Raw genomic sequence first — 27,050 nt, forward strand, 5'->3', positions numbered from 1 at the left:
TGATACATACAAATATAGATTTTCGCTGGGTGTTTACTTCTAGAAAAGATTTTAATTAGAGGTGTGCAATAAATCTGACTCAGCAGCACGTCCCCAGTGTTACGTAGAGGCAGTAGCCGTATCCAAGTCCGTAACTACAAACCTCATCATCATCATCATCATCCTCAACAACATGGCGCCAGCGTACAGCTGGACTGCACACAGACGCCACGGCACTTCTTCAACAAGTTACTTCACTCACTAAACGCAGCGTCGCGAAGATTTTTTTAGCTTTTCTTTTTACTTTTCTTATTATCAAGTTCGTTTGTTCTCTTTGACAAGCAAATACATTTTTGGTCATCGTGGTCTCAAAAACTCACCTGCTTACCAAAAAGAACATACAGTAGCCTACTGGACTCACTGTATTTCTCAAAGTGAAAGGGAAGTGAGCACTGAGATTACGCAGACGGGAAAAGTACTTTTCCCCAGAAAAATAAGCCATGTAACTGTGCTCGAAAGGCTTTTCTTCAGGGGACATGCATCTAAACATGAGCGAAAATAACTGTCCACTTGAAGAAAGGGATAGAGACAGACTTCCTCCTATACTAAACCATGTAAGTATTTTTCTGCATTTCAAATAGGCTATTGCAGACTGGTTGTAATTTACAAATATACAATCTAAAAAAAAAAAAAAAACGTTATCGTGAATGCAGATTTAATTTTTTTTTTTTTTATACAATAGTCTATTCGTGATATGTGATTTTCCCCCTTTTTTTAAAAATGCATACTAATTTTGAATTGGACTAATTATTTAGGCTGTATCCTTCGTGAAATTAGCCTAATGCTGAGACAACACACTTTTTGTAGTGTAAAAAATCAGCAAAACTAAATATTGATGGCATATTTAACTAAACATACTGCATGTGAAGAGTTTGTATTTTCTTAGTGTTGAAAGCACACAGAATACTTCAGACATAATGTTTCGTTTCTGCAAAACAACACTGATGCTTCTGTTTACGCAATGAGTCACACAATCTCAATTAACAAGTTTTTGTTTACTTCCACTATTGTTTAAATCTGTTTTAATATGTATTTTGTACTTTTTTTTAAACTGATACTTCTTTTTATTCAAATATTTGAATAAGAGGGAGGGGCATATTATTAGTTTATTTCTTTTTCTTTTTATGTTAATCTGTCAGTTTCGTGTAGTATAGAACATAATAGTTTATTGTAGTATCTGTTTTTCAGTGCCACATGTGCACATGTACAGGTGTACTGCAGCACAGTTTATTTTCTAGAAATATTGGAATATAACGTGGATTGTTTCATCAGCAGAGCTTGGATCGTGGACCGAAGCTCCCTTTCCCATCTTACGGAAGTTTCATCTCCACCCTAAATCACAAAAGAGAGTCAGGCAGCCATAGTTTTTCTTCTCCGTTCCTGCTACCTGCAGTTAAACAAGGTCAGACTCCTTCCAGTGATGCCACTTTTGGCTAATTCTTGTTAGATAACTTAATTATCAAATACATCCACAGTCTGTGCTTTAGGTCTACAAGCTGGTAGCACAATCATAGGTTACTATGGCGTAAAAATTATATGCATGAGTGATTTAAAGGTAGTTCCCTTTTACAACACGGCAAAAAACTCATTGCATTTCAAAGCTGTCGATTCGGCTGCTCTGAATTAATAACCACTTCACTGTTTTAAGCAGATGTTTTCCTTTCTTTGTCTTGGAGATCAAAGATGTTGTCTATGTGATACATTCATCTTCAAGTCTCTGAAGGCACAAGTGTGTTCACGTCTAACATGTCTTTAGATGAGCTGGGAACTCGCTATGAAGACACTACATGGGCTGGAGGCTTGACGCAGTGCTAAATCTCGTTAAATATCTCACTTTACCTTGTAAATTCACTGGCCGAACCCATGAGAACATCAGTTGTTCCTACTCTAGTCCACAAGTACAAATAGTTTTGTGAATTTTAACTCATCAATCAGCCTTATTCAGTGCATTTGTTGAAAAATGAAAGGCCTAGGGTTCCTTTAATTAGAATAACAATTTGTGCTGATGGTAATTGCATGTCACCAGGTAGTTATTGGGATGCTGAGAGTCATTGCTTTGATAGTTGTTTCTGACAAGATAATGACAAATAATTGTTAGTTGGAGAGTGTTTGCAAAAATCCCCTCAGAGGGAATGCTGAACGACCCACCTTGCTCATATTGTGAGCTGCCGTCTAATTAATTTTGTGTGTGTTTGTTTTCAGTGAGAGAGCTTCCTCCAATATTTCCAGATGTGAGACATAAGCATCGTATCTCTATTGATGTTCTCCCTCCAGAGGTGAAAGCTCGTTTTGTTTCAGAACCCATTATTCCCATTCGAACCAAATCCGCCAAAGAGTTTCAGTACGTACTTCTCCTTTCCTTAGTAACACGCAGTACTCACAGATCAATTACAGTATGTTTAACCATGTCTTTGTCTGGCTGTAGGGACGATGTTGAAAGGGCAACTATCTCAGGGGATTGGAAGCCAGTCCATGATTTCTACTTGACCACATTCGACTCCTTTTTGGAACTCAACGGTGCCTTTAAGGTGTGTTGAAGCTCCCAATACAGTGTGTTGTTCTGGTTTCAAGTGTTGTTTATACTTTATACTAGGTGTCTTTAACTACAATGTACAACATAACTGTACAATGTAATTATTGTGTTTATGTTGCATTGCAAAACACATTTGCTGCTATACTGTGGGATACGGGTAAGGTTATGGACAGGTTTCATGGTATGGTTAGGTTTAAGGCTAGGCTAAGATGTAAGGAAAGGGTCACCAGTGTAATTATAGATGTAATTACAGCTGTTAGTTGTAATTACATGGTATTTTTTAAACAAGTACAATTTAAAAACATATATGTACACAATAAGTGCATTGTGTCAAATTATTAATTTAATTGTTAGTACATGGAGACATTTTTAACTAGGTTGCTGTTGATTGTTTTCATATTGCTTGAAGTATCTATTGAGCCTAAGATTACTTTGCCAAAGTGCCAAAATTAATCACAGCCCACTGTAAATGATCTGTTAATTTAGTATGTGTAAAAATCCCCAGGTGTTTCTGATTAACCACGCCCCCTTGTTATCTTGTTTAGCTTGTTTGCCTGTGTAGCCTATTTATACTGTACCTCTGTGCCTTAGTTGTTGGTTGTCGGTTGTTGTTTGCTGTAGCTTGTAGCTGTTTCCTGTTCCTTGTGCCTGTCCTGAGTTCCCTGTTCTGTTGTTTGCCCTGGATTACCTGTTTGTTTCATTAAAGTAGTGTGTGCATGTGGATTCTCTCTCCGCTTCGTCCTTGCCTCATCGTAACAGGGTTGTATTCGCTATAACAACTGCCTCGCTATACATTATCCCGCTTATTACATGGCTACCTACCAAATAAATCAATAATTTGACACAAAATATTGAATTAAAAATGAGTTTATTGATTTAAAAATGACTATATTGCTTCTGTTAAAGAACACCGTGTCCATGGCAACGCTCTGTTTTTCATGGCAACGGTGTGTTATACTTAGCAGCGGTCTGTTATCAAGAAATAACAGACCGCATTCTACATTAGAATTTAACCAAGCCATGTAATAAATAAAACTTAACAAAATTACTAATATCATATTATTGACCCATCTAAATGTGTTTTTTATTTAGACTTTTGAATAATGGTAATTTTATGAATAAAACATCCTTTTAAGTATTGCCAATGTTTTTTAATAAGAACTCTTGGAAAACTGTGGAAAACATAACTGTGAAAGGAGGGAAACATTTGAACATTTTGGTCTCCAAATGAATCAATGAACTAATTGAGGAAGTAAAAAAGAACATCTGCATATGATTTCATCAGAAAATTTTATATGAGGTGAATGTTTTACCAACCATTTTATATGGGAATTATATATAAAATGTAAGTGAATAAAAAGTGTGCTTAATGTTTTTATGTTGTAATTTTCTCCTTAGAAAGAAGCAAATGCTCCCTTCAACACTATTGAAGACTCAGGAATAAACATCAAATTTGTCAATATTGTTTATGATGCCTTGCTCCACACGGTACGTAAAGAAACTTTCCCAATACAAAAACTGACTGAACTTCTCTTATAATTGAATTACACAGTAAGCCAGTGCACAGTGCTCTTTCTGTTGTTTTGAATTTTATTTTAACTAAATTGGTTTAATCTGGCTAATTTGCAGCCCGCGGACACACAGAAATCAGTCCTGAAGGGAATTATTAATAGCTTATTAAGAGAATGGAAAGGGTGAGTAGTGCATTGTGTTCTCTCACTGAAGCACTAAAACAGGACATGAAGTCTTTGCAGAAAATTGCGATTAAAAAAGACTCACTGTCAGCTTTGTTTCTGTATTTTTAGGCCCCGCACAAAAGATGACCTTAGAGCATATTTTGTTCTTGTGCAGGTAATGCCATTGTTTTTACACACTTGAGTTTTCTTTTTGTTCATAAAGAAATGCATGATTTTATTTGTTTTGTTCATCTCTTAAGAAAACAATTCTTTTACTATAACGTCTTGGCTCGATGAGTTGATCTTCAGTTTTAGTGAAAGTACTTTGAAACTACTTTAAAGTTATCAGAATTTAAGTTAGAATAGAGTCAAGATATAGTACTGTTAAAAATGTAGCTTCAAAACTAGCTACTAACATAAAGTAGCTAACTACATTGAGCTAACTACATTGAAGCTATTTATTTGGACAAAATTCTAAATGTATAACAATAAGATAATATTGTTTCTTGTTATGAAAAGAGCAGTATTTATTCTCTAATATTTATTGTCATATTACAGTGGCAGAAAAATACAACTAATTCTATTTCAGCGCCATAATTGATATACATTTGAAAACATTGATATCAGCATGTAACTAGTGTTGTCAAATGTACCGACTTGGTACCGAAGTTATAGCCTGGTCCTACCAGACGCTCGTACATTTCATTTGTACAGAGAGTCTGGCCACTCTTCATTGACAAGCATTAACTTCCTTGAAGGCGGGTACTCTGTTGAAGTTTAAAACTATTGGATCTGCCCAGAGCCACTCTGGATCTGCCATAACCAATCGCTAACGTTTGGTCGTGAGTATGTCAACTCAAACTAGCGCACGGCCTCAACGTCATTGTTCTCTACCACTCCCTCTGTTCGCTGGTTGGACCGGTAAAAAATTTATCGGAGAAAACCCAAGAATATACCGCAAGCCCAGACGTAGTACTGAAGGAAAATTAAAATTGAGTAGGAGGGCGGAGCCAGGCTACCGAAGTTACACTACATGTAATTAAATAATGTGCAACAAAAAAAGATGTGGGGATTAGTTTATTTAATCTGCTAATCTTAGTCGATTTATGTATGTATTTGGTTAATTACGTGAACCGAATGAACAAACTGATTTATCATAATGAATCATTCTCCTAACACTAACTAAAATACGAGAGAGAGAAAAGTTACTTGCATACTGCCTCAACTTGCTTAAAAAGTTTCTTGCACAATTAAATATGATTAACAAATATAGTGTTGAGCTACTGTCACGCTACCGAAAATGTATTTATGTTAGCGTCTTTTAGTTACTTTTTAGTCTTTTAGATACACATACACTGCTGGTCTCTTCACTCCTCTCACTAGTGACCAAACCCATGGCATTAATTCAAAATTGCCTTCATTACACAGAACCCACAGACATGTGATACTTTTCTGTAATATCTGTAATTTCCATTTGCAAAACAGTTATCTGTGTGATCCTATAGATGTGCACTTACACAGCAAAATTGCTCTAATCTGTCTTTGAGTTGCCTTTGTGTTGTCAGCCATGTTAAACACCCCAGGCTGAGTAAGAGGCGAACTGGAGTTTCAGGAAACTCTTGATCTCCTCTCTCACCACATGGCCCATTGACTCCAGCCATAGCTCTAGTGCAGACAGATCGTGAGCTAAGTGTTTACTTCACACATGACCAGCACAGGCTGGCCTGGGACTGTCCAAATAAGGACACAGCAACTGGATTTGAGCCTGGGAAGCCGTGGGCAGAGAGAGAGAGAGACGATGGCTTGGTTAGCAAGGATTCGGTTTGTTCTGGGGTTCAGCTTTATGAAAAAAAAAATTATCTCCTTTTGATGGGGATCAGTGGTGGTGGGAGTTTAGACATTTTCATAAACAGAAGCATGTACAGATGTGTCCTTTCGCATATAGCTTTATTCATCTCCAGACTGTTGATGGGCTCCCTGACCTACATTTCCATAGAGGATACGGTGAAATTGAAAAGCAGAGGCAATTATTGGGCTAATCTGTCTGCCACCAATGTCAGGCAGCCTCTGTATATTGCATTCACTGTGCCGAAGGAAGGGATGAGATCATGCTGGAGAGGAAAAGAGCTGGTTTCCGCTGCAATGCCACTTCTTATTAAAAGCCAGACTTCTTTCTCTGCTCCTAAACGAAAAGTTAAATTTCCTTTTTGAAGTTTGCTGAAATGCTTCTCTGTGTCGCAGAACCCTCAGTATACCAGCCCCGCCACATATGTCATCTATGCACACTTACTGAGGCAAATAGCAGCCCTGGCTGAAGCGGACCACCATTTCCTGATGCACTGGTTTAAAAAGTGAGTCTGACGCAGCCAGTCTGTACAAGAGAGCAATTAACAATGGAAAAGTCTATATCTTTTTGTTTTAAATAATTTATTTCTTTTTAATAATTTTTTTGCAGTTTGTACAATTTATGTGTGAAACGTCATTATTATACACCACCATTCAAAAGTTTGTGGTCAATAAGATTTTTTTTAAATAAATTAATGTTTGACCTCATTTCTTTTAAATAAATGAGCTATTTGCCTTTTTTATCTTAAGTAGTTGTGAATTTAATTGTGAAATATATAAACTCAACAAATAGAATTGTGCACTATATAACAGTCAAGACAGCTGGTGTCAAGGCATTACACCAACTGACAGTAAAAAAAAGAAGTGTGTATGGATTATCTTTCTGTTTACGATGTTTCATCTTATAGACTGCCTCAGAAGCGTTTCAAACAGCTGGTGGAGCGCTTGCAGCTCTTCATCACCACCCGCCTATTTCCTGTCAAGCCAGAAGACCTGCCATCCATGGCCAAATGCTCTTGGTGGATTCCCTCAGCCACTAAAGTCCTCTCTCTTCTTAGTGAGTACCATTGTTGATTCAAGATGCTTTCCCGTAATAATTTACATGTAATAATTCCGAACAATAAAACTAACATTGATCTTGTTTTAACAGATGCGGCAAACAGCATTTCCTGTCTCCCTATCACCCCTTTCACTGATTTCTACAACCTAACCCTGGACCATATAGACTTTATGGAGGATTATCACACATGGCAGGCTCACGGAAATTCAAACAGGTGTGACAGAAAAATATATTTTCAAATTATATTATATTTATTGAAACCAAGTTTTATTGTTTATGCAAAAAAAGTTTAAAGGATGTTTCACCAAACAATGATGCAAAAGTAAGATTATGTGTGAAACATCATTAAAATAAACTACAATTAGGTTAGGTTTTTAAATAAATAAATTTGATTCAGTATGAATGCATTACATGTATTAAAAGTGATCGTAAAGACATTTACAATGTACATTTTTTAAAAATAAATTTTATATAATTCAATCTTTCATCCTGAATTTTTTAATCATGGTTTCTATAGAAATATTAGTACTGTTTCCAGGATTGATAATAAAAATGAGACTAAATGTTTCTTCAGCACCAAATTAGCATTTTAAATTGGCTTTTGAAGGATGATGTGACACTGAAGACTGTAGTAATGGCTGCTGAAAATGTAGGTTTTTCAACAGGAGTAGATTACTGTCAGGATCACCAGTCACCATATCTGTTTCCTTTAAACACTACATTTCCCATAGTCCTCCCTGGTCATCACCTGCAAACCCTTCTTAATCACCACACCTGTCTGCCATCATGCTCATCAACTCTCCATAAAAGCCAGCACCACACACATAGTGGTTGTCTGGTCTCGTCCTTGCTAACTTGGACTGCTTTTATTGTTAAACTTTACTTACTTGCATCTACTTACCTGTAGGGATGGGCAAATGAAGCCTCATGAAGCACTAAGGTTTTCCCCTGATTGTTCCGGGAATAGATTCAAATATTCGAGAGTGTCGAAAACAGCTCCATCTGGTGTTTTGCAAAAAATAATACAGCCAAAACCCTGTGAAAGAAGCTTCGTCGGATGAAGCAGCCAACACGCATTTCCTAGATAGTTTCATTTTACGTGCGCAAATAAAAGCCTAACAGTTTGTGTGTGTGTTAAATTTCTCTTTGTGATAAATTAATTTAGCCTCTAAGCTCTGGCATTTAATGGCAGTATGAATATCAATATGATGTAATAATATTGAGAGTGAGGCTTTGTTTGTAATTGGTCATGTGATTTCTACGTTAACAACACAAGTCTCGAATCGCGGCTTCATCTGGCACTCCCATTTATGCTCGACATGAGCTCTGACACCTCGGTTCAAATGTCACATAACTACTTACCTGCATCTACTTACCTCTATCGTCTTCCAGTGATCCATTAATCGGTGTTCCTGCTTTCCTGGATTTCTGTCTCCTCCATTATTGTCTGTTCAGCTCCTACAAAAATAGGAGACTTTATTATAATCATCTTCAGCAATCATCAAGGTGTGTGTGGTGCAACTTACCTGTTCGGACTGTTTAATTCCTCATCCACTCTGGATGTTGTGATTTGTGAGCTGTTGTGAGCTCCATTTCCTTTGATCCAGCCACTCTGATTCTCTCCATAATGCAAGATGGCTACCCAATTGAATTCTACGATGAGGATTTCCTTTAGCTCATTCACCAGGTACCATGGAACGATGAGACACTGAAAACTGTCTTTTGGAGTGGTTTGGACAACCAGCTGTATCTCCGAGCACCAGCATGTGCTACCCCAGGTACTCTGGCATCATGTGCTGTGGCTCATGCTTCACCGTTGGCGAGGTTGCGGAAGACGCCAGCCCTACTCATTTGCGGTCTCCCCAACCCACTTAAACCGGAGTTCTGTCACAAGCCTGTTCCAGCCCCAGAGTTCAGTATCAAGCCTGTCCTGGCTCCTGAGTCTGCATTGGAGCTCACTCTAACCCCTAAGCTTGCTTCAGAACCTGATCTAACTCCCAAGTCCACTTCAGAGTCCGTACCCACCTGTGAGTCTACTCTAAACTCCGCTTCAGTCCTTTTTTCTGTACAAGAGTTATCCCGAGACCAAGAACCCGCTCCAAGGATCATAGCATTGCCAATTCCAATGGTCACAATGCTTCCAGTCAGTGATCTTCCCGAGTCTGTTCCAGTGAGAGGAGTTCCCCAGTCAGTTCCGGAGACCGTTCCAGTGAGAGGAGTTTCCCAGTTCTTTCCCGAGTAAGAAGTTCCCCAGTTCGTTCCTGAGTCCGTTCCAGAGAGAGAAGTTCCAGAATCTGTTCCCGAGTCAGTACCCGCGACCATTCCAGTGAGAGGACTTCCCCAGTCCATTCCCGAGACCGTTCCAGAGAGAGGAGTTCCCCAGTCCATTCCCAAGAGAGAAGTTCCCAAGTCGTTCCAGTGAGAAGAGTTCCCCAGTCCGTTCCCAAGTCGTTCCAGTGAGAAGAGTTGCCCAGTTCGTTCCCAAGACAATTCCAGTGAGAGGATTTTCCCAGTCCGTTCTTGAGAGAGAGGTTCCCCAGTATATTCCCGAGTCCGTTCCCGAGAGAGGAGTCCCCATCAGTGAGAGGAGTTCCCCAGTTCGTTCCCAAGGGAGAAGTTCCTGCAATCATGCAATTTTTGTCTCATAAGTAAATTAACCTTGTTGTAAGGATGCTAAAATAAATTTACTGAAAAACAAAGTACAAATATATAGATGTTTTATTTTGCAGTAGTATACACTAGTGGTCAACCAGTATCACTCGATTAATCAACCTCGCCGATGTATTGGTCTATCACTACTGTACACTTTAAACTCCTCACAGACAAAGTAAATTCTGATCTATATTTTCTCAGGTTCACCTTCTGTCAGTTCCCTTTCATCCTGTCCACAGTGGTGAAAAAGGCCATTATCCAGAGAGACTCTGAGCAGCAGATGATCAGCATGGCCAGGGTAAGAATTCACATGCCTAAAGAGCTCTCACTATAGTCTTAAGATGAAAAAGCTAGTCTCTGTTTAAGAGAATATGTCTTCTAGCCTGAGAGTATTTTCTGATAACAATCCTAGCATGGGTGGGGCAGCATAATCGCCATTCCTATGGCTCCCTCCCAAACATATGTGTCCAGACTGTAGGATAAACAGCAATATTGCTAGAGAATAATATCATCACACACCGCAAATAGACAGGCATCATCCATATAAGAAATGTTACTCAGAAACAAGACAGCCAGAGGCATCGAATAAAACCTAGATGAAGCCATGTTCTGCAAACTTGTTTCTTTTAGGGGAATGTTTACTGATAAATGCTCTCTATGTCTAATGCAGCAAACCCTGGTGGACAAGGTCTCTCGCAGGCAGAGGGTGGATATGAGTCTGCTGTTTCTCAACATAAAAGTTAGGCGTCTGCAGCTGGTCAGTGACTCACTGGATGAGGTAATACTGCTCGGTCCAGATCTGTAAACGTAGAATTGCGTCTGTTCCTGGAGATGTTACCATGAGTTCCTTTGAACCACTGAAAACTATTTAGCTCTATAGGAGGAAAGACTTTTGTATGGGCTGCATTACTCTGGATAAAGTAGCACAAATCTACATTTTGTTTTCCTAGGCTGAAAGGACTTTCAGCCAAAAGCATTTACATTATATTCTGGAAAGTTCTGTGTCTGGCTAAGACTTAATTTGGAAAAATGGCCCCTCCATAAATGTGTTCCCTTTTTTAATAGCTTTCGAGAAAGCGAGCAGACCTGAAGAAAAAACTGAAAGTGACGTTTGTTGGGGAAGCAGGGTTGGACATGGGTGGACTCACAAAAGAGTGGTTTCTTCTCCTGATTCGACAGATTTTTCACCCAGACTACGGTAAGATGGTCAGGACAAGTAGTGCCAGTCTTGGATGATATACAGCTGCTATATGCTGCAAAAAAGCAGTCTTGTTTTTCCATAAAAAACATTTAAGCATATTTCTACAAATACAGTTCCTTGAGAGACAAAATGGCAAAATATATTAAATATTTACTCTTATCATCTTAACAAAAATGTCTTCTCACTAACAAACTTCGGAAAGGTATATGTTATTATTTGTTTCCAATAGTTGAGAATTTAAGTGCTTTTCTAATGGTACGGCAATTATTATTATTTTAACTCTATTCATATTTTGAAGTCTTCATTTGCCTATTTTATATTGACAGTGTGTGTAATAATCACACAATCATGCTCATTCTGCTCGTTAATGTTTATTGTTCTATTCTGTGTCTGTGTGTCATGTTACAGGCATGTTCACATATGTGAAGGAGTCCCAGTGCCATTGGTTCAGCAGCTGGAAATGTGACAACAACTCTGAGTTCCGATTGGTTGGAGCCGTATCCTTTCATTTTCCAGCAGTTTATACAGTATAGGTGGTCACGTGTGGGGTGTGACAAACTTAAAATAGTGCATAAATATAGAGTCAGCTCCCACTTGGCACACACTTCTGAGGTTCATTCTCGTCCTTCTGTTTTCTGGTGGGAAATGTATTTTCTGCCACCAATCTGTGCTATGATGATGTGTAAATGGAGCATATGCTTTTTTTATGCCATGTGATTTCTAAATGTTAATTACACAGGGTTATAATGCAATATGACACTAATGAAAGATGCACAGATATAGTTATAGTTATGAAATGGTTTTGTAAATTATGTGGTGCAGGGGCGGGCACGTGTCAGTGTAGAGACCCGGTCCACACGGTGCTTTTGGGAATGTGTAAGGAGAGACACGGTGGCAGCCAAAGCCTGCTATGTCCTGCTTTTACCCCTCTAATTGTCCCCCTGGCTCGGGCTTCTTGATACATCTGGCTGCCCGTCCAGCGCATGACCTAGTCTGAGCCTGAGTTCTCTCTCCTGCGGCACAGAACTGCTGTGTCACATCAGTGAAAAATTATGAAATAAAGAATCTTTTGTTTTGTCCCGTTAAGAACAGCCAGAGCTCGATTTGTGTTGTCTCATCGCTGCAGTCCTCATGGAAACTGTCCCGCCTGTCTGTTCTCTCCCCTTTCTCTCTCTTTCCTGAGCTGAGGACTTTTTTTCCATCGCCCTCACTACACATATGGAGAGCACATGGTGTTGAGTTGTCAACTACAGCTGAAAACACTTACTCACAGGGCTTTTCACTTTTCCCTCTAAATGTATTATACACCTGTTGGGTGTTCTTCCATGCATCTTACTGTGATACTTTAGGGGATGTTGCGATATTAGGAAATATGAAAAAACACCACTAGTGGCACCAAAGCGTTTCAACGGCTTTCTTCATCTTCAATTGGTATTAAGTTGGGACGCTCAAACAGATTACAATTCCATTTGCTGCCACTAGTTGCACAGAAATAAGTTGTGTGTCCCAAATGACGTATTAAACATTATGCAATTATACTATGCACTGAATCATCTAGTGTATGATTTTTATAAGGTTATTATGTCATCCAACATCGGATAGTCAGTCTGATATTCCCTCAGCTACATAAGGAAAGCGGTGACAGTTGAGTGCATGAAGTGTCCAACCACACTTTTTTGGGCTAATTAAATGCATTATCTGGGAATTTGTATTTGTATTGTATTGTATCAAAAATTGAAAAGGGAAAAAGTGTAAGGCAGGGAATACGTCACCAAAGAGAAGTCTGACATGTGAGCTACGATATATTAAACATGCATGGATGAATTGTTCACAATAATATCAAAACATTTATTTTATTTTATCGCTATCAAATTTAAGCGTCTCGCTTATTATAATCCCATCCAACAAATCAGGTGCAATTTTGACATAACGCGACAAATTAAAGGAAGATTCTTTTCTTTTCTTGTATTGACATATTGAAACAGGAAGTTGGGGTGAGACATATTTTTTAAGCCAGTAGGCTTTAGTTTCAATTACAGCCATAAATCATTATTTGCTACTTGCTATTGCTATTTAAATACATGTGGGTTTAGGGGGAGGGGCGTTCTTATTCAAATGAGCACTAGTACTTTAGCATATAGAGCAGCTCTGGCCTTGAAGGTCCAACCCTAATCAAACACACCTAATCAATCTGCCTTTGATATCCCCCAATCCTGTGCATACTACCGTTCAAAAGTTTGGGATTGGTAAGAATTGTCTTTTGCTCAAAGTTTCTAATGCTCATCAAGACTGCATTTATTTGATTTGAAAATGAAAATGATATTGTGAAATATAATTATGTTTTTAGATAACTTTTTTAATATTAAAAATGTAATTCATTCTTGTGATGGCAAAGCTGAATTTTCAGCAGCGATTACTTCAGAGACACATGATCCTTCAAAAATCAACATATCAATATATGGATTAAATTAATATGCTGATTTGGTGCTGAAAAACTTTTCTCATTATTATCATCAGTTAAAAACAATTGTGCTGCTTATATTTTTGTCAAAATCATGATCTTTTTTTCATAATTCGTTATAAAATATAAAGTTCGAAAGAACATAAATAGAAATCCTTTGTAACCTTATAATGTAACCACTGTCACTTTTAATCAATTTAATTTAATCCTTGTGCAAAAAAGTATTAATTTCTTTAAAAAAGTATTACTGACCCCAAACTTTTGAATGGTTGTGTAGTTTGGTAGGCTAATTTAAAGATGTGCATTTTTGTGTAATTGTTTTTTAAGCATTTATTTAATTTCTGCTCTTAAAAAAGCTTTGCAACCATTACATATTTGCTTGGTTATGACTAAAGCTCACTAGATCTTGATTTAGATCATTAGACATGACAATTGTGGAAAGTAAACTGTTAAAGGTGCCTTCATACTAACAGACAGCGTTGACTTTGGTTTCGGACGTAGCCAATCCATTGTGTAACAGAAGGCTATAGGTGTGTGTCAGGTCTATGAATCTCTCCAGCTGTGTGCACTTAACCCCATCTGTCAGCTTATGGGCTTGGCTGTGTATAACAGCATCACACTGGACATCCGCTTCCCCCCCTGTGTCTACAAGAAGCTGCTGACCCCTCCCATTGTGCCGTGTGACCTCGACACCCCCGTTGGCATGGCGACCCTCACCCTGGAGGACCTCCAGCAGATTATGCCTGTATGTACACAAGCTGTGACACACCTCATGGCTTAATATTCAATCCAGTCCAATCCTGATGAACACAGAGTTTGTAAGTCACTGATGGGTGAACCACCAGCAGTCATTGTGCAGTGTAACACATTATTATTCCAATATAAAGTAATGATATTCTGCAGCTCATATAGCTTATATGTGCTATTTAGGATGTGTTTCTTATTATACGGTGACATTGAGCTCACTCAGCTATGTATACATAGTGTAGATGGCTGACAGAATTAAGCAGATGGAAGCAGAAATAGCTTTTGCGTTATCGTTTGCACTTCCAGGGTACCACACAGTTGTCTAGTCTCCTGGATGTGACTAATAAGCCTCAGATGATGCATTGTTTGGTCATAGCACGCTGTTGGGTTTCAGCTTTGCTGATCTAGTTATGCATGTCTTGTGATTCTCACAACACCCTTTGAAGTATCATGTTTTTTCTTATTATTATTTTGAACTCATCAATCCTTCACATGCTAGTTTCACATGTTTTGTTTCTAATATAGCAAAATACCAAGTACAAAATGTCCAATTGCAGTTACTTATTACTGTTAATTATGAAACAAACAAGGTAGCAAACAAAATTGTCTGAATGTATACAAGTCTGATTTCACTTATGAAAGTTTGGGCTCAGTAAGTTTTTCAGGTCAGTAATGCTGTTCTTTTGAAGAATACTGAATCCTGAAAAAAAATTATCATGGTTTGGACAAAAATATTAAGCAGCACAACTGTTTTTAACATTTATATTATTAAGAAATGTTTCTTGAGTACTATTTCAAACACTTGAGAAATCCAAATCAGCATATCAGAATGATAAATGAAGAATCATGTCACACTAAAGCCTGGAGTAATGGCTGATGAACAATATGTTTCGCTATCACAGGAATAAATTACATTTTTTAATTTATCAAGGTATTTCACTATGCTACTGTTTTTGCTGTATATTTGATCGGATAAATGCAGCATTGGAGAGCATAAGATACTTTTCTTTAAAAAAACATTAAATATTCTTAGCAACTCCAAACTTTTGAATGGTAGCGTAGTTCACTTATTTTCCCAACAGAATTGGGCTAACATGCAAAGCCACACATTTGTGCAATTGGACTTTTGACTCAAAACCCTCTGGTTAATGAGATGCAAACATTGTAGCAAGCAACTTCACTGTTTGACAACTAGCCCTGCTCTCCCCTATATCATTACAGTTGTTGTTTTTAAATGGTATATTATTAAACTTAGTAAGTTTTAAATACCTTTAATTAGAAACACATGGGGTAATCGTGACTGAATGGTTCCAGTGTACTACAAAGCTAATTTATGTTTTCTTAGAGACATAATGATATGCCTGTTCAGATTCAGCCATTGCCTCTCCTGTGTCCAGCAGAGGGCGCCCAATATTAGCCATTTCTTCTGAAGCAACACTCTATCATAATACAAACTAGTATGTATGCTGAAATATAATGTACAAGAGGTTGATTGTATTTTGAAAAACTAGTTAAGCTCCGCTTTCATATTGATTTCCCTTCACTCTCCTGTTACTGCAAAGTCAGATTTAATTGGGCCAGATGTTCTGTTTTAACGGTCTCTGGCTTCCTCCAAACTTACATAACTGCCTGCGGGCGTTGTTTGCTTCCTTGTTTCAAACTTTTTCCAAAGGTAATGTGTACGTGGAAAAAAAACAGCACAAACATCTCATCTGCTATTACTGGTATTATTTTATTAGCCACACAGACTTCGAACTAAAATGAAGTGCAGCCCTTTAACATATGATTTAATGCTCACACAGTCACAGATACTTCACATAATGTCACATTTGTTGAGACTTTATTACCTCTACTTTATTGTATTTTCAATGCAGTTTTTTATGATTTGTATTGAAAAGTGTTCCTTCCCCTGCAAAGGAGAAATACACATATAAAAAGTTGCAAATTCAGAATATTTGTCTAATGTGCTTGTGTGTACATTTCAGGATCTTGCTCATGGGCTTGGGGAACTCCTCAGCTATGAAGGAAACGTTGAAGAGGACTTTTACACCACATTTCAGGTGAGTCTCTAAACTTGACCTGTACAATCAGGATGTTTGCTCTCAGACTTATCTCTCGTTCCATGGTTTCTAATAGATAAGCATGTTAGTCTGATTGAACTAGACGATCAATTCTACAGATAATGGAAGCAGAGGTCATTTCTGTACATTTTCCTCTAGGTTTTTCAGGAAGAACTTGGAGTGGTCAAGTCATATAATCTGAAACCAGGAGGGGACAAGATCCCTGTTACCAACCTAAACAGAAAAGGTGAGAGAGTCTCCACTCTCTAGTTATGTGCATGACTGTGTTTTCGTTTTTCAACATGAATTGCCTCATTGTCTTATTCCCGCTACTGAAGGATTGATCTGTTTGTCCCTGCACAGAATATGTCCAGCTCTACATTGATTTCCTGCTGAATAAGTCCATCTACAGGCAGTTTGCTGCTTTCTATCATGGTTTTCACAGCGTTTGTGCCTCAAATGCCCTGATGGTAAGTTGCTGTGTAGTGTTTGTCAAAATCCTCATTGCATGGTCAATGAATAAGGAATTCTGAGGGGAATACTCTAGAAGCTAGTGCGTAGAAGCCAAGAAACAGCTTGACATTTCACTTGAACTAATAATTTTTAGCAAAGCAAGCTCTGCAATATTCTACTAGTGGCTCTCAAACAGAGAGAGTTTCAGTGGCAGGAGAGACGGCAGGGTCTGTGGGCCGTGTGTGTGTGTGTGTGTTTGTGTGTGTGTGTGTGTGTGTGTGTGTGTGTGTGTGTGTGCGTGTGTGCGTGCGTGCGTGCGTGCGTGCGTGTGTGTGTGTCTGTGTGAAGGCTACATCTGTGTATGGGCCATCCCTTCCCCCTCTGTTGGAAGGGTGCCCTGTAACTGGGCCTGCTTTGTTTGTTCAATCTCCATACCATATCCAGGCTCTTCTGCTACTGGCTGGGAGAGACCTCAGAATTCAAGGTCACATAGAATGAACACATAGAGACCCTCAGAAAAATGCAAGTCTCTTGCTCTGCTTAGCATGTCAATTGGAATCTGAACAAAGGTGCAGTTTCTTGCAGAATTTACACAGCTCATGAGTATGTCACTTAACATACTCTCCTTTAAAAACAGCCAATCCTGACTAAATGAACTGGCTAGTTCATGATATTTTGTTTTTTAATACACTTCATATTATTGAAATAAATAGTATTATTGTAATTACTAATTAGTTACTCCAAAGTAGTCTGTAAGAAAATAGATTTAATAAAATATGAACATATAATAAAAATATATTTTATAATAAAATATAACAATTAATTATATTATTATTAATAATAAATAGTTATTATTATTATTATTTACTAATTATTAATATATAAATACATTTTTAGAACAAAACACAATAATTATGGAAATAATTATTGATTATAAAATGAGCCTCTTTGAAGAAATAGATTTCTATTCAAATCGGAATATCAGTTCAATTTATATTTTGCCTGAAAGAATATCCAGAACAATTTAAAGAGACCAAAACTGATATACATTATTAACTTCCTGAGCTCTTTAGAATATTATTTTCATGCCAAGCGGTTGTACGGTGGGAAAATGTCATTATTGTGAATGTGATATATGAATACAATGTTTGTATCAGCAGAAGTTGAAGTTGTTTTGTTGTCGCTTGTTTTGCATGTTGGCACTAGTTGACATTCCCTGCAGTTTGCTGAGTTAATAGTTCTTAATTAAGATTCTTGTGTCTTAAATGCACGTTAAAGGAGTGTGATTCAAACTGTGCCCTGGAATAGTTTGCATAAGAAACCATTTTCTTTCTTATTGCAAAACTTTCTTTTATAAAAACAACACTTCATTGAATCTAAAAATACTGATGATGTGTTAAGTGTTCAGGATGAAGTGTATTTGTTGGGTATTTTTCTCTCTGCACCAGGGCAAATAGTAAATTGCACGTACGTTTATCTTGGTGATGATTCAGCCTCGATTTAGACTTCCCAATATGGTGCTACCCCAGACTGCTCTCTTAATCAAGAGATGTACACAGAAAAAAGAAGCAGAGGGAAAGTTATTTCATCAGACCATTTTAAGGAATGTTCAGCCTGTGAATCATTTGTTTCTCAGGGTTCACTGAACTGCACAATCAGTTTTTCTCTCTCTCTGTATGTTCTAGGATCAGCTGTACATGTGTCTAGTTAACAGTATTACGGTGGTAAAATAGTGTAACAATGAGAAGAAATAAACATGATTTCAGACCTCCTCTGGCCTGATTCCACTAGCCATGATCTACTTTAGACCCTCCCTGTCTTTAGTGATTACGCAACAGTTGACTATGTCCCTGACTGCTTATGTAAGAGGCTCTGTAACGGTAATATCTGACTCGCTGGTCCTGGTGTGTGAGGCGGGGAGTGGTGAGGTGGAGGGTTAGGGGAGGGGAAGGACGTGGCAGATTGGTTTGGACCATTGCTACCTATTTTGTGGCTTAAAGACCTATCTTTATCTTTCGTTCCCTCTGTCTTTCACACTGTCTGTCTGTTTCTCAACACACTGCACAGCACAGGCTATGTACATGCAAGGTGTGGCATTAGAAAGGGTTTCATGTTAATACCAACACAGAGTAATTTTACTTTACTTTTATTTTACTTTACTTTTTCTTTTTGATGTGTATGAAATGTGTGATGCAAACACAAATGCAAAATATTGTTTAATATGCAGATTTTACTGCTTCTTTAATTTATTTTTCAAATTGTCAATCAAATTTTCCATATTTTTTATTAAATGTTAATAAATTAACATTTATTTTGTTGAACATTTAATTTGGTTTATTTTGTCATGTCTTGCTGTTTTTCAGCATCTAGCATGACTTTTTAAGATGCTGTGCCAAATTAAAAGTGTAACTATAAAGAATGCAAATGCTAGAATGCATAAATTTGGTCAGTTGATATTTGTAGGGTAATTTATTAACCCTTTTCAATGAGGTACATTTTTTAACATTAGTTAATATATTATGTATCATAAACTAACAATGAAAAATAATGTTTAAAGTATTTATTTAAACCTGGATTGACATGAATTAATCAACTTGGCTGTATAAGTAATTTCATCTTAAATTAGATTAAACTGACTTTGAAAAATTGGTTGAATGTTATATAACTTAAAATAGTTAAAACAAATATTTTGATGAGTTAAAGTAATGTATATAATGTTGTCATGACTTATTGATCATATCATTTTTTACAATGTACTGTTCAAATTGTTTTTTGAAAGACATTAATATTCAGCAAGACATTAAATTGATCAAAAGTGACACATTTACAAAAGATTTATATTTTACATAATTTCAAATACGGTTTATTTTCTATTCATCAAAGTATCCTGAAAAAAGTATCACAGTTGTGCTGCTTAATATTTTTGTGGAAACTATTCAACATTGATACTAATAAGAAATGTTTATTGAGCGTGAAATCAGCATATTAGATTAGAATTAAGTTTTTAATTTGAATTTGTAAAAAGAAAATAATACAATATTACTGATTTTAATGTATTTTGATTAAATTAATTTAAAATGAGTAAAACATTTATTTTAAAAGTTAAAATGTATTTCAAAAACATTTAAAAAAAAACTACATACCCCAAACTTTTGAATGGCAGTGTACATTTATACATTGTCAGTTCATGTTTGCTTTTGCTAGTGCTAAATAACTTTAATTAATGTTACTTATTGCTAATGTTCATGTATAGAACTTTACTATCATGTGCTACCCATACTTTTTTGTTGCAATGTTTATGTGCAGGTGATTGTGTGTAATTAAATGCATAATTGTTATACGTTATTTAAATGAACAATTTTTTCTCCACAAATATGCATCTAATTATAACTATAGAAGTAATATAAGGACTCATTACATCTGTCATTTATGTAGCTCTTGAGGCCAGAAGAGGTTGAGATCCTGGTTTGTGGAAGTCCTAATCTGGACATGGGCTCTCTGCAGCGAGTGGTGCAGTATGAGGGCTACAGCAAGACTGATCCCACCATCCGGTACATGTCTTGTATACAATTTGTTAAAGTCATGCTTTCAAATGCATGTCTATTAGTAGAAAAGTGACTGTTCTCTCTGGTGTTGCAGGGCCTTCTGGGACGTGGTTCTGGCCTTTCCTTTAGAGCTGCAGAAGAAACTGCTCCACTTTACCACAGGAAGTGACCGCGTTCCTGTGGGGGGAATGGCCGACCTCAACTTCAAGATCTCCAAGATTGATGTCTGCACTGACTGGTAATCATCACAATTGGTGATTGCTGTGAAACGACTGCATGCATGTTCATTCTCTACAGTTTATTTATTCATCTTCTTCGCAGGCTCCCAGTGTCGCATACATGCTTCAACCAGATTTGTCTACCTCCATACAAGAGCAAGAAAGAATTACGGCAAAAGTTAACTATTGCCATTTCAAATGCAGAGGGATTTGGATTGGAGTAGATTGCAGTTGTAGATCTATAATCCAATTTATGACTGTATTCAGCCTGCATTCACTGAAAGATAATGGGCAATGATATTGATATATGATGATTAACAGCCAACAGGGTTGTGCATCAACTGAATTTAGATTTTTGAATGGTAGTGTAGATGTATTTGTAATTGTAGCATTGTTGGTTCATTAAAACCTTTTTTGAAAGATTTTGAAATGATAGGTTTATAGACTTCATTTCCCAGAATGCATTGCCAGTGTTAAATAACAGTCCACTTCCTGTCATGCCAATTCCAATTCCAAATCGACTACCTGCGATTGTGGTCAATTCAGTTCACATTCACACTCATGAAACAATTCATAAGAGGATTACGCACAGCAGTGATAATGTAAGCTCTAGATGTACAGTGTAGTATTATTTGTTGTGAACCAGGGTTCTATGATGAACCCAGTTAAGCTGTTCGTCTGTAGTTGTTATGTAATTTGGACTCCTCATTGCTGACTGCTTGAGTGAAGGACCGATCATTTTATGTGGTATTAAAATATGTGGATTTTATGGATAATACAGTGTATATTTGTTCAAGAAGCTCAATTGTGCTGCAATATGATATGAAAAATAAAATGTTTTAGGATTTTCTCTTCAACATGGGCCTGGTCTAATGTCCCATGCTCCTGTTGAAAGTAGGTCAGTAAGGGGGTTGGTCTCAGCTAAAATGGCCTGGCAAACAGGCTGTCAAACTTACCCAGCATTCTTAAAGAGACAGCGCTTTGTCTCCAGGGTTACAGAAGCCCGCAGTTAATAAAAGCTTCTGTGTGAAACATTCCTTAACTCAAGCATTTTCTTTGTTTCTGCTGGGCTTTTAAAATGTAGCTGTTAATAAACTTTAAACTTTTTAAGTAAAGGTTTGTGTCTGAGCTCAAACGTCGCAGTTTTGTTGAGTGTAGTGTAGTAATTGTCGACAACCCTTTCTCAACCTCTCTTTGGCATGAAAGGAAGTTAGGTAATGTGATTTTTCTGTGTGTCAGTGAATGTTTCATGTTTGTTGACTAGCCATAACATGGATGAACTTTTTTTTTTTTCTCTCTTTTTTTTTTTTTGGTTATTCTATAATAGAGTGGTTGACAGCAGTATTGGTCGCAACAACAAAAACATTATTTATTTTACAATTCTATGCTTTGTGCCATCAATTTCATGATTCATTTAGGACTCAATCTGAGGTCTAGTGATACTGCAGTATATGCTAGTAGATGGGCTAGATGGCCTCTAACTAGTGGGGTGTACATCAGTCATCCTACTTATCCTGGTTTGGCTTGCGTAATTGGATACTTGTAAGTGGTGTATTTTTGCATATTTTTGGCTCATCATGTGATGTGATTTTCTTTGGACTTGTGAAGTGGCTTTATATGTATTTATATCGTCTGTCAATCTGAATCACTCCAGTGTTCATGCTATGGTTTTATCTTCTCCAATGACTGAATACAAATGTATTTACCATGTATTTATTTAAACTTTGCTCATTCATTTTTAATGAATAAAGTTATACAGCAAATATTTTTGTTTTGTTCTGTGATGAAAGAGAGATCCCTTAACCTGTATTTTGGTTAGCTTGGAGTTATTGCCACCTCCTGTCTAGAATTTGAGCCTAGAGCATTTCTTAAAAGTCATAAGAAGAATCTGAAGGTCAAATAAAGAACTACAGAGAGCACAACAAGAGCTGCATACATTTCACCTTATAGGCTCTTTAAAAGAACAAATTATTATTTGCTATACTTTCACTCTTCTGCTGTTATGAGAGATGGTTTTATGCATAGCCATTTTATTAAAACATTTGTTTTTACAAAAGTACAACCGAGGTAATGAATGACTATCTTCACTATGCAAAATATGGTTATTTTAATATTTTTCCATATAAAAAATATATTTTATTTTTCAAGGGAAAAGTAATTAAATTACAGTACGGTAATTCAATACTTAATGTATTACACTCAGCACTGGTTAGAAATGCCGTTAATGTCACTTTTAATATATGCTATCTGAAAAACAAACAAAAAAACAATCTTACCTCAAATTTTAATGTAAGTCCTGTAGTCAACCAGGTAGTCCCTTCCCCAAAGTCATGCTATTGGTACACCCAATAATGCTAATTGTTAATGCAATGGTTTAGTTTACTCAGGTGTTGTTAAACAAGTATAATTTAATCACTATAAGGAATGACTTTCTTGGTACCTATAGCAGTCAAAATGAGCCTCCCAGATCACAATTTTTAGCTTTTTGATTCTGGTTGCACTCTTCTGAATATTAGTAGATGCAGACAGGTCATTTGGGTTTTGTTTGTCTACTGTATCATAAATACTTATTTGGTATACTGTACAGTAGGGAAGCACACATTTTCCGATATAGATAATGTATACATACTGGTTTAAAGCATGACCAAGCAGACCAATATTTGAGAAGAAAACAAAAATATCAATAATTAATACATCATGATAGCAAAAAAATATATAGAGAATATAACTTTGCTGAGTCCTGTTGAGATCAGTGCATAATCTGCAGCTGCTGCAGTCTAATGGTGCTCCGGCCCATACTTTGGGACACACTGCAACTCAAGACAATGACCCATTTCTTAAAAAATTCCGGCACTAAAAGTGAGAAGTGCTAGGTTCAACCGGTTCAACCAGGGCTATTTTTACACTGAAACAAAATACTCCTGAAATCTCAGAGAGATCTGATCGCAATTGTGCTAAGGTCACGATTGTATCAGGTTGTCATATTAGGAAACTAGGTAGATAATTATATAACTTGTCAACAGAGACATTTACGACTACCAGATATCTCTTGAGGGCCTGGCTGCTATCCAGCGTGGATGGATGAGCTTACAGTCAAGGGGGAAATGGGCCTCCATAGTCGTGGTCATGGCCGGCGAAAGCGTTGGGCAAACTGGGCAATTGCGGGACGTTGGTGGGACGTTGTCCTGGTCCACTTTACAGACGCTGAGTGAAAGGAGAATTTTAAAATGACGTGACACTCATTTATATGACACTTTATTCAACAGGAAGAACAGCTCCTCACAAGTGTACGTTCCTCACGTTATACGTCATTAATCCATTAGTAAATTGGCGGCTCAATCGGACTGAAAAGCCTTAATGTAAACACGTTAATCAATGAAATTTTGATCGGATTGAAAGAGGTGCCCATGTGCAATGTGGTAGATATAGTGTAATGACGTATGACGTGTCATATAATAAAATGAGTGTCCCGTCTTTCTAAAATCCAGAACTGGGGTCCCCTTAAGTAGGAGGCTCCTTTATTTATCCAGAAGGGACTGCCACCCTTTTTGGGAGGTTGTTTAGGCAGTTACCCTAGGATACAAACTTTAGCATACTCACAGGGTCGTAGCTGCCTCACCTATTTGGGTTACTAAGTAGGTGGGTCCCTTGTATAAGCAGTGAAATGCCTAAGCAGGCAGTTTCCTTGTGTGCACCGAAGTTCCTTAATGTGGTCGAGATTGGGCCTCCCCCTTGGGGACTGTAAGTAGCTGATCCCCAGATGATGCGACCCTAGACTACAGGGACTATTGTGGAGGGGTACCCTATCCCGTTAATGGGATACCTTTCTTTCCTGGACCTCCACGCTCTGTTCCGGCTCAGACAGACCCTTTCTTTCCTGGACCTCCACGCTCTGTTCCGGCTCAGACAGACCTTGGAGACTATAGCACAGCTTTTTAATGTAGCCGTTTCTAGTTTCCTCTAGTGGGTATAGTTACCCTGCCTCAAGGGTCAATCGTCACTGGTCCTAGCCTGGTCTAATCTGGGGATCACAGTCTTGGGTGACCATTGGACTCCTCTCGATAAGAGGGTCTTTCTGCAGAGAGTCATTGGCTCCCCAGAAAACCCATATCTGGTCCTGGAAAGAAGCCGCTTTTTGCCTGAGCGTTGCTTTCCTTCTCACTGGTTGAACACTCTTAATTCAGGAGTTCTGGCTGTGCAAGATGCTGACCTTAGGTCAGGCAGGGTGGAGCATTTTATTAGCAAATGCTCCCCTGTGGCATTTAGGGGTTGAACCCTCTTTATAAGGTGCATGCCTCCCCCCTATAGCGGGTTTCTAAGTAGGCTAGCTTCCTTATGTATTCATGAAGCTGCGGCTGTCTCTCCACAGGCTGGGCTTTAAAAGCAGACAGTTCCTTCATAAGTTTATAACAAGGTTGAAGCCGTCTCCCTCTTATTGCGGGTCCTTTAAGTAAACAGCTCCGTTAGGTTATGAGTGACAGGCGAGGAAACTATTGTTTTACTGAGTGAGTATTCCCTTGAAGATAATGTCTAGCATAGTGGTTAGCATTACCAGATCTTTGAGCTACATTTTTCTAAATTAAGAAGGCATGGAACTTGGGTTGTGGCCATAGGGAATAAATCCCGGGTAAACTGAATCCTGGGTTATCTTGCTTCACGTTTCACACTGCTCATAATTTACACAGGGTTAACAATTAATCCTGGGTATTCATAAACTGACATTTCACATGGTTCATTCCCAAACCATGGGTTAACGTTCTTATTTGCGGGTTCAGTGTCATTGATTGGATGAATGCAGCATGTGACCTGTTTAAACAGTGTTTAGAACAATGATAGCCAGGGGTTAAGCGCAGTGTGAAAAGCCCTAATGTCACTGACAGTTCCGTGGACCCGAGTGAGGGAATCTGACTCTGGCATCTAAGTCAATTGAACTTTGTTTTGTGCTTGTTACAGCCATTTAGGCAGTCATTACTGTAGCATGGTGGTGTTGGGCATTTGTTCCCCATAAGTGTCCTCTAGACTAGAGGATGCAGTGCGAGTTCCCATTCAAAAGGGAAGATATCAGGTTACGCATGTAATGTCTCAGGTTATGCATCTCTCTGCCATGCACCGGGCCTGCCTGTTTACATCTTCATGACGAACAAGTTCATGACGTCTAATTCAGGTCGCACCAGTAGTGATGGCCAATGACATTGTCAAGTTTTTACACATGCTTCAGACACCGGTCACGCTGAAGGCATTACCCAAAGTGTCCTCTAGAGGACGCAGTGTCTTGTTCCCTTCTCAGGGGAGGGAACCTGAGACATTTTCTGTGTGCTTTGGATGTGTGTCTTGATATTTAAAAAGATACACTGACAGGTATCAATCAATGATGACCTTTGTAAAGGTACCATACACATAATACTGGGATCAATTAATCTGTTCTACTGTATACAAAACATAGAAGAAGATATTTTGAAGAATGTTTTAAGCAGAGGGAAGAAATTTATACAGATTTGGAACAATTTGTAAGTAAACATAAACGTGTAATTTTTGGGTTAACTATCCCTTTAATGCATAGTGGGATCTGATGGGTCATCATTTAAAGGTTGATTCTGTTTTTTCCTCATGGGATTGCCATTATATGCAGGCATGATCTTTGCTTGGTAGGAGAGTACAAAGGAACGTCCAGTAAAGTGATTTAGCCTTTGGTTACAGCAGATATGGAAAACATAAATAGAAGGAAATCACCACTATTTCCCAGTGTTCACAAGGCTGCAGATTAAAATAAAACATGAGAAGAAAGCATTTTATTTCACAAATAGATTTTATTAAGTGAGTTTGAGACAACTGTTTATGCAATGTACCGTAACATGGTCAGATCATTAAAGGGCACATTTATTTAACATTAAATGGAAATCGTAACCTGTCTTTTATGGCACAACTTAAATGCATAGATTGATTTTCCATGACAGCAGGGCATCGATCAAACCCATGATCCTCTGACGAGACGACTCTATCTTGTGTCTGTAATCAGACGTTTTCATTAAGCTTAACTGTCGTCTTATTTTAAGGTATGATCATCACCATTACTATCACCAATTTTAATATTCAATACAAAATACTCCTGCTTGTGGTTTATTCACGGCTCGATGCTGTTAAGTATTGCTGACATCCCTGCTTTAAATATCCAGTACTGCTGTGGTGCAATAAAAACTATGGCTGCAGTACTAGAGGGCTTGTTAGACATACCAAAATGCAGTGCTATGTGGCCTGGTTCTGTCTGTTACACACAGCCTTCCACAGAAAAAAGAGTGTCCAGTTTGCTTTGCAGCACTGAGAGCCTTAAAGGGATAGTTCATCCAAAAATTACAATTCTGTCATCATTTACTCATGTTTTTTCCAAACCTGTATTACTTTTTTCTTCAATGGAACGAACATAAAATAAAATATTTTAAAGAATGTCCAAGCTGCCCTTTTCCATGCATCGAGTAAATAGGGGGCTAAACATATCTTTGCCATTTAATAGCATGGAAAAGAGCAGTCTCGACATTCAGACAAACTCTATATTCCACTTAAAA

The 27,050-nt window shown here is 37.7% G+C and overlaps 1 protein-coding gene across 3 annotated transcripts; it reads left to right on the forward strand.

Annotated features, from left to right (window-relative positions):
• Positions 1-151: 151 nt before the first annotated feature.
• On the forward strand, positions 152-22,257 carry hectd2 (HECT domain containing 2). Of its 3 annotated transcripts, XR_013795773.1 has the most exons (22): positions 379-593; positions 1,312-1,441; positions 2,242-2,380; positions 2,465-2,567; positions 3,971-4,060; positions 4,202-4,266; positions 4,378-4,423; positions 6,490-6,599; positions 7,002-7,150; positions 7,244-7,367; positions 10,007-10,103; positions 10,476-10,583; positions 10,871-11,003; positions 11,415-11,503; positions 14,054-14,212; positions 16,200-16,274; positions 16,434-16,521; positions 16,638-16,744; positions 20,163-20,278; positions 20,367-20,510; positions 20,594-20,816; positions 20,848-20,984. XR_013795773.1 is itself a non-coding variant. In XM_079596006.1 (21 exons), exons 1-21 carry the CDS (start codon positions 516-518, stop codon positions 20,712-20,714), a joined length of 2,268 nt encoding a protein of 755 aa, XP_079452132.1. In that variant the 5' UTR covers positions 152-515; the 3' UTR covers positions 20,715-22,257. The 3 variants fall into 3 exon arrangements, 2 of the variants coding, with proteins under 2 accessions (XP_079452132.1, XP_079452131.1); XM_079596006.1 differs by having other exon boundaries at positions 152-593; positions 1,315-1,441; positions 20,594-22,257; XM_079596005.1 differs by having other exon boundaries at positions 168-593; positions 20,594-22,257.
• Positions 22,258-27,050: the final 4,793 nt, after the last annotated feature.

This window comes from Phoxinus phoxinus (genome assembly GCF_949152265.1).
Source record: "Phoxinus phoxinus genome assembly, chromosome: 21".
Classification (NCBI taxonomy): domain Eukaryota; kingdom Metazoa; phylum Chordata; class Actinopteri; order Cypriniformes; family Leuciscidae; genus Phoxinus; species Phoxinus phoxinus.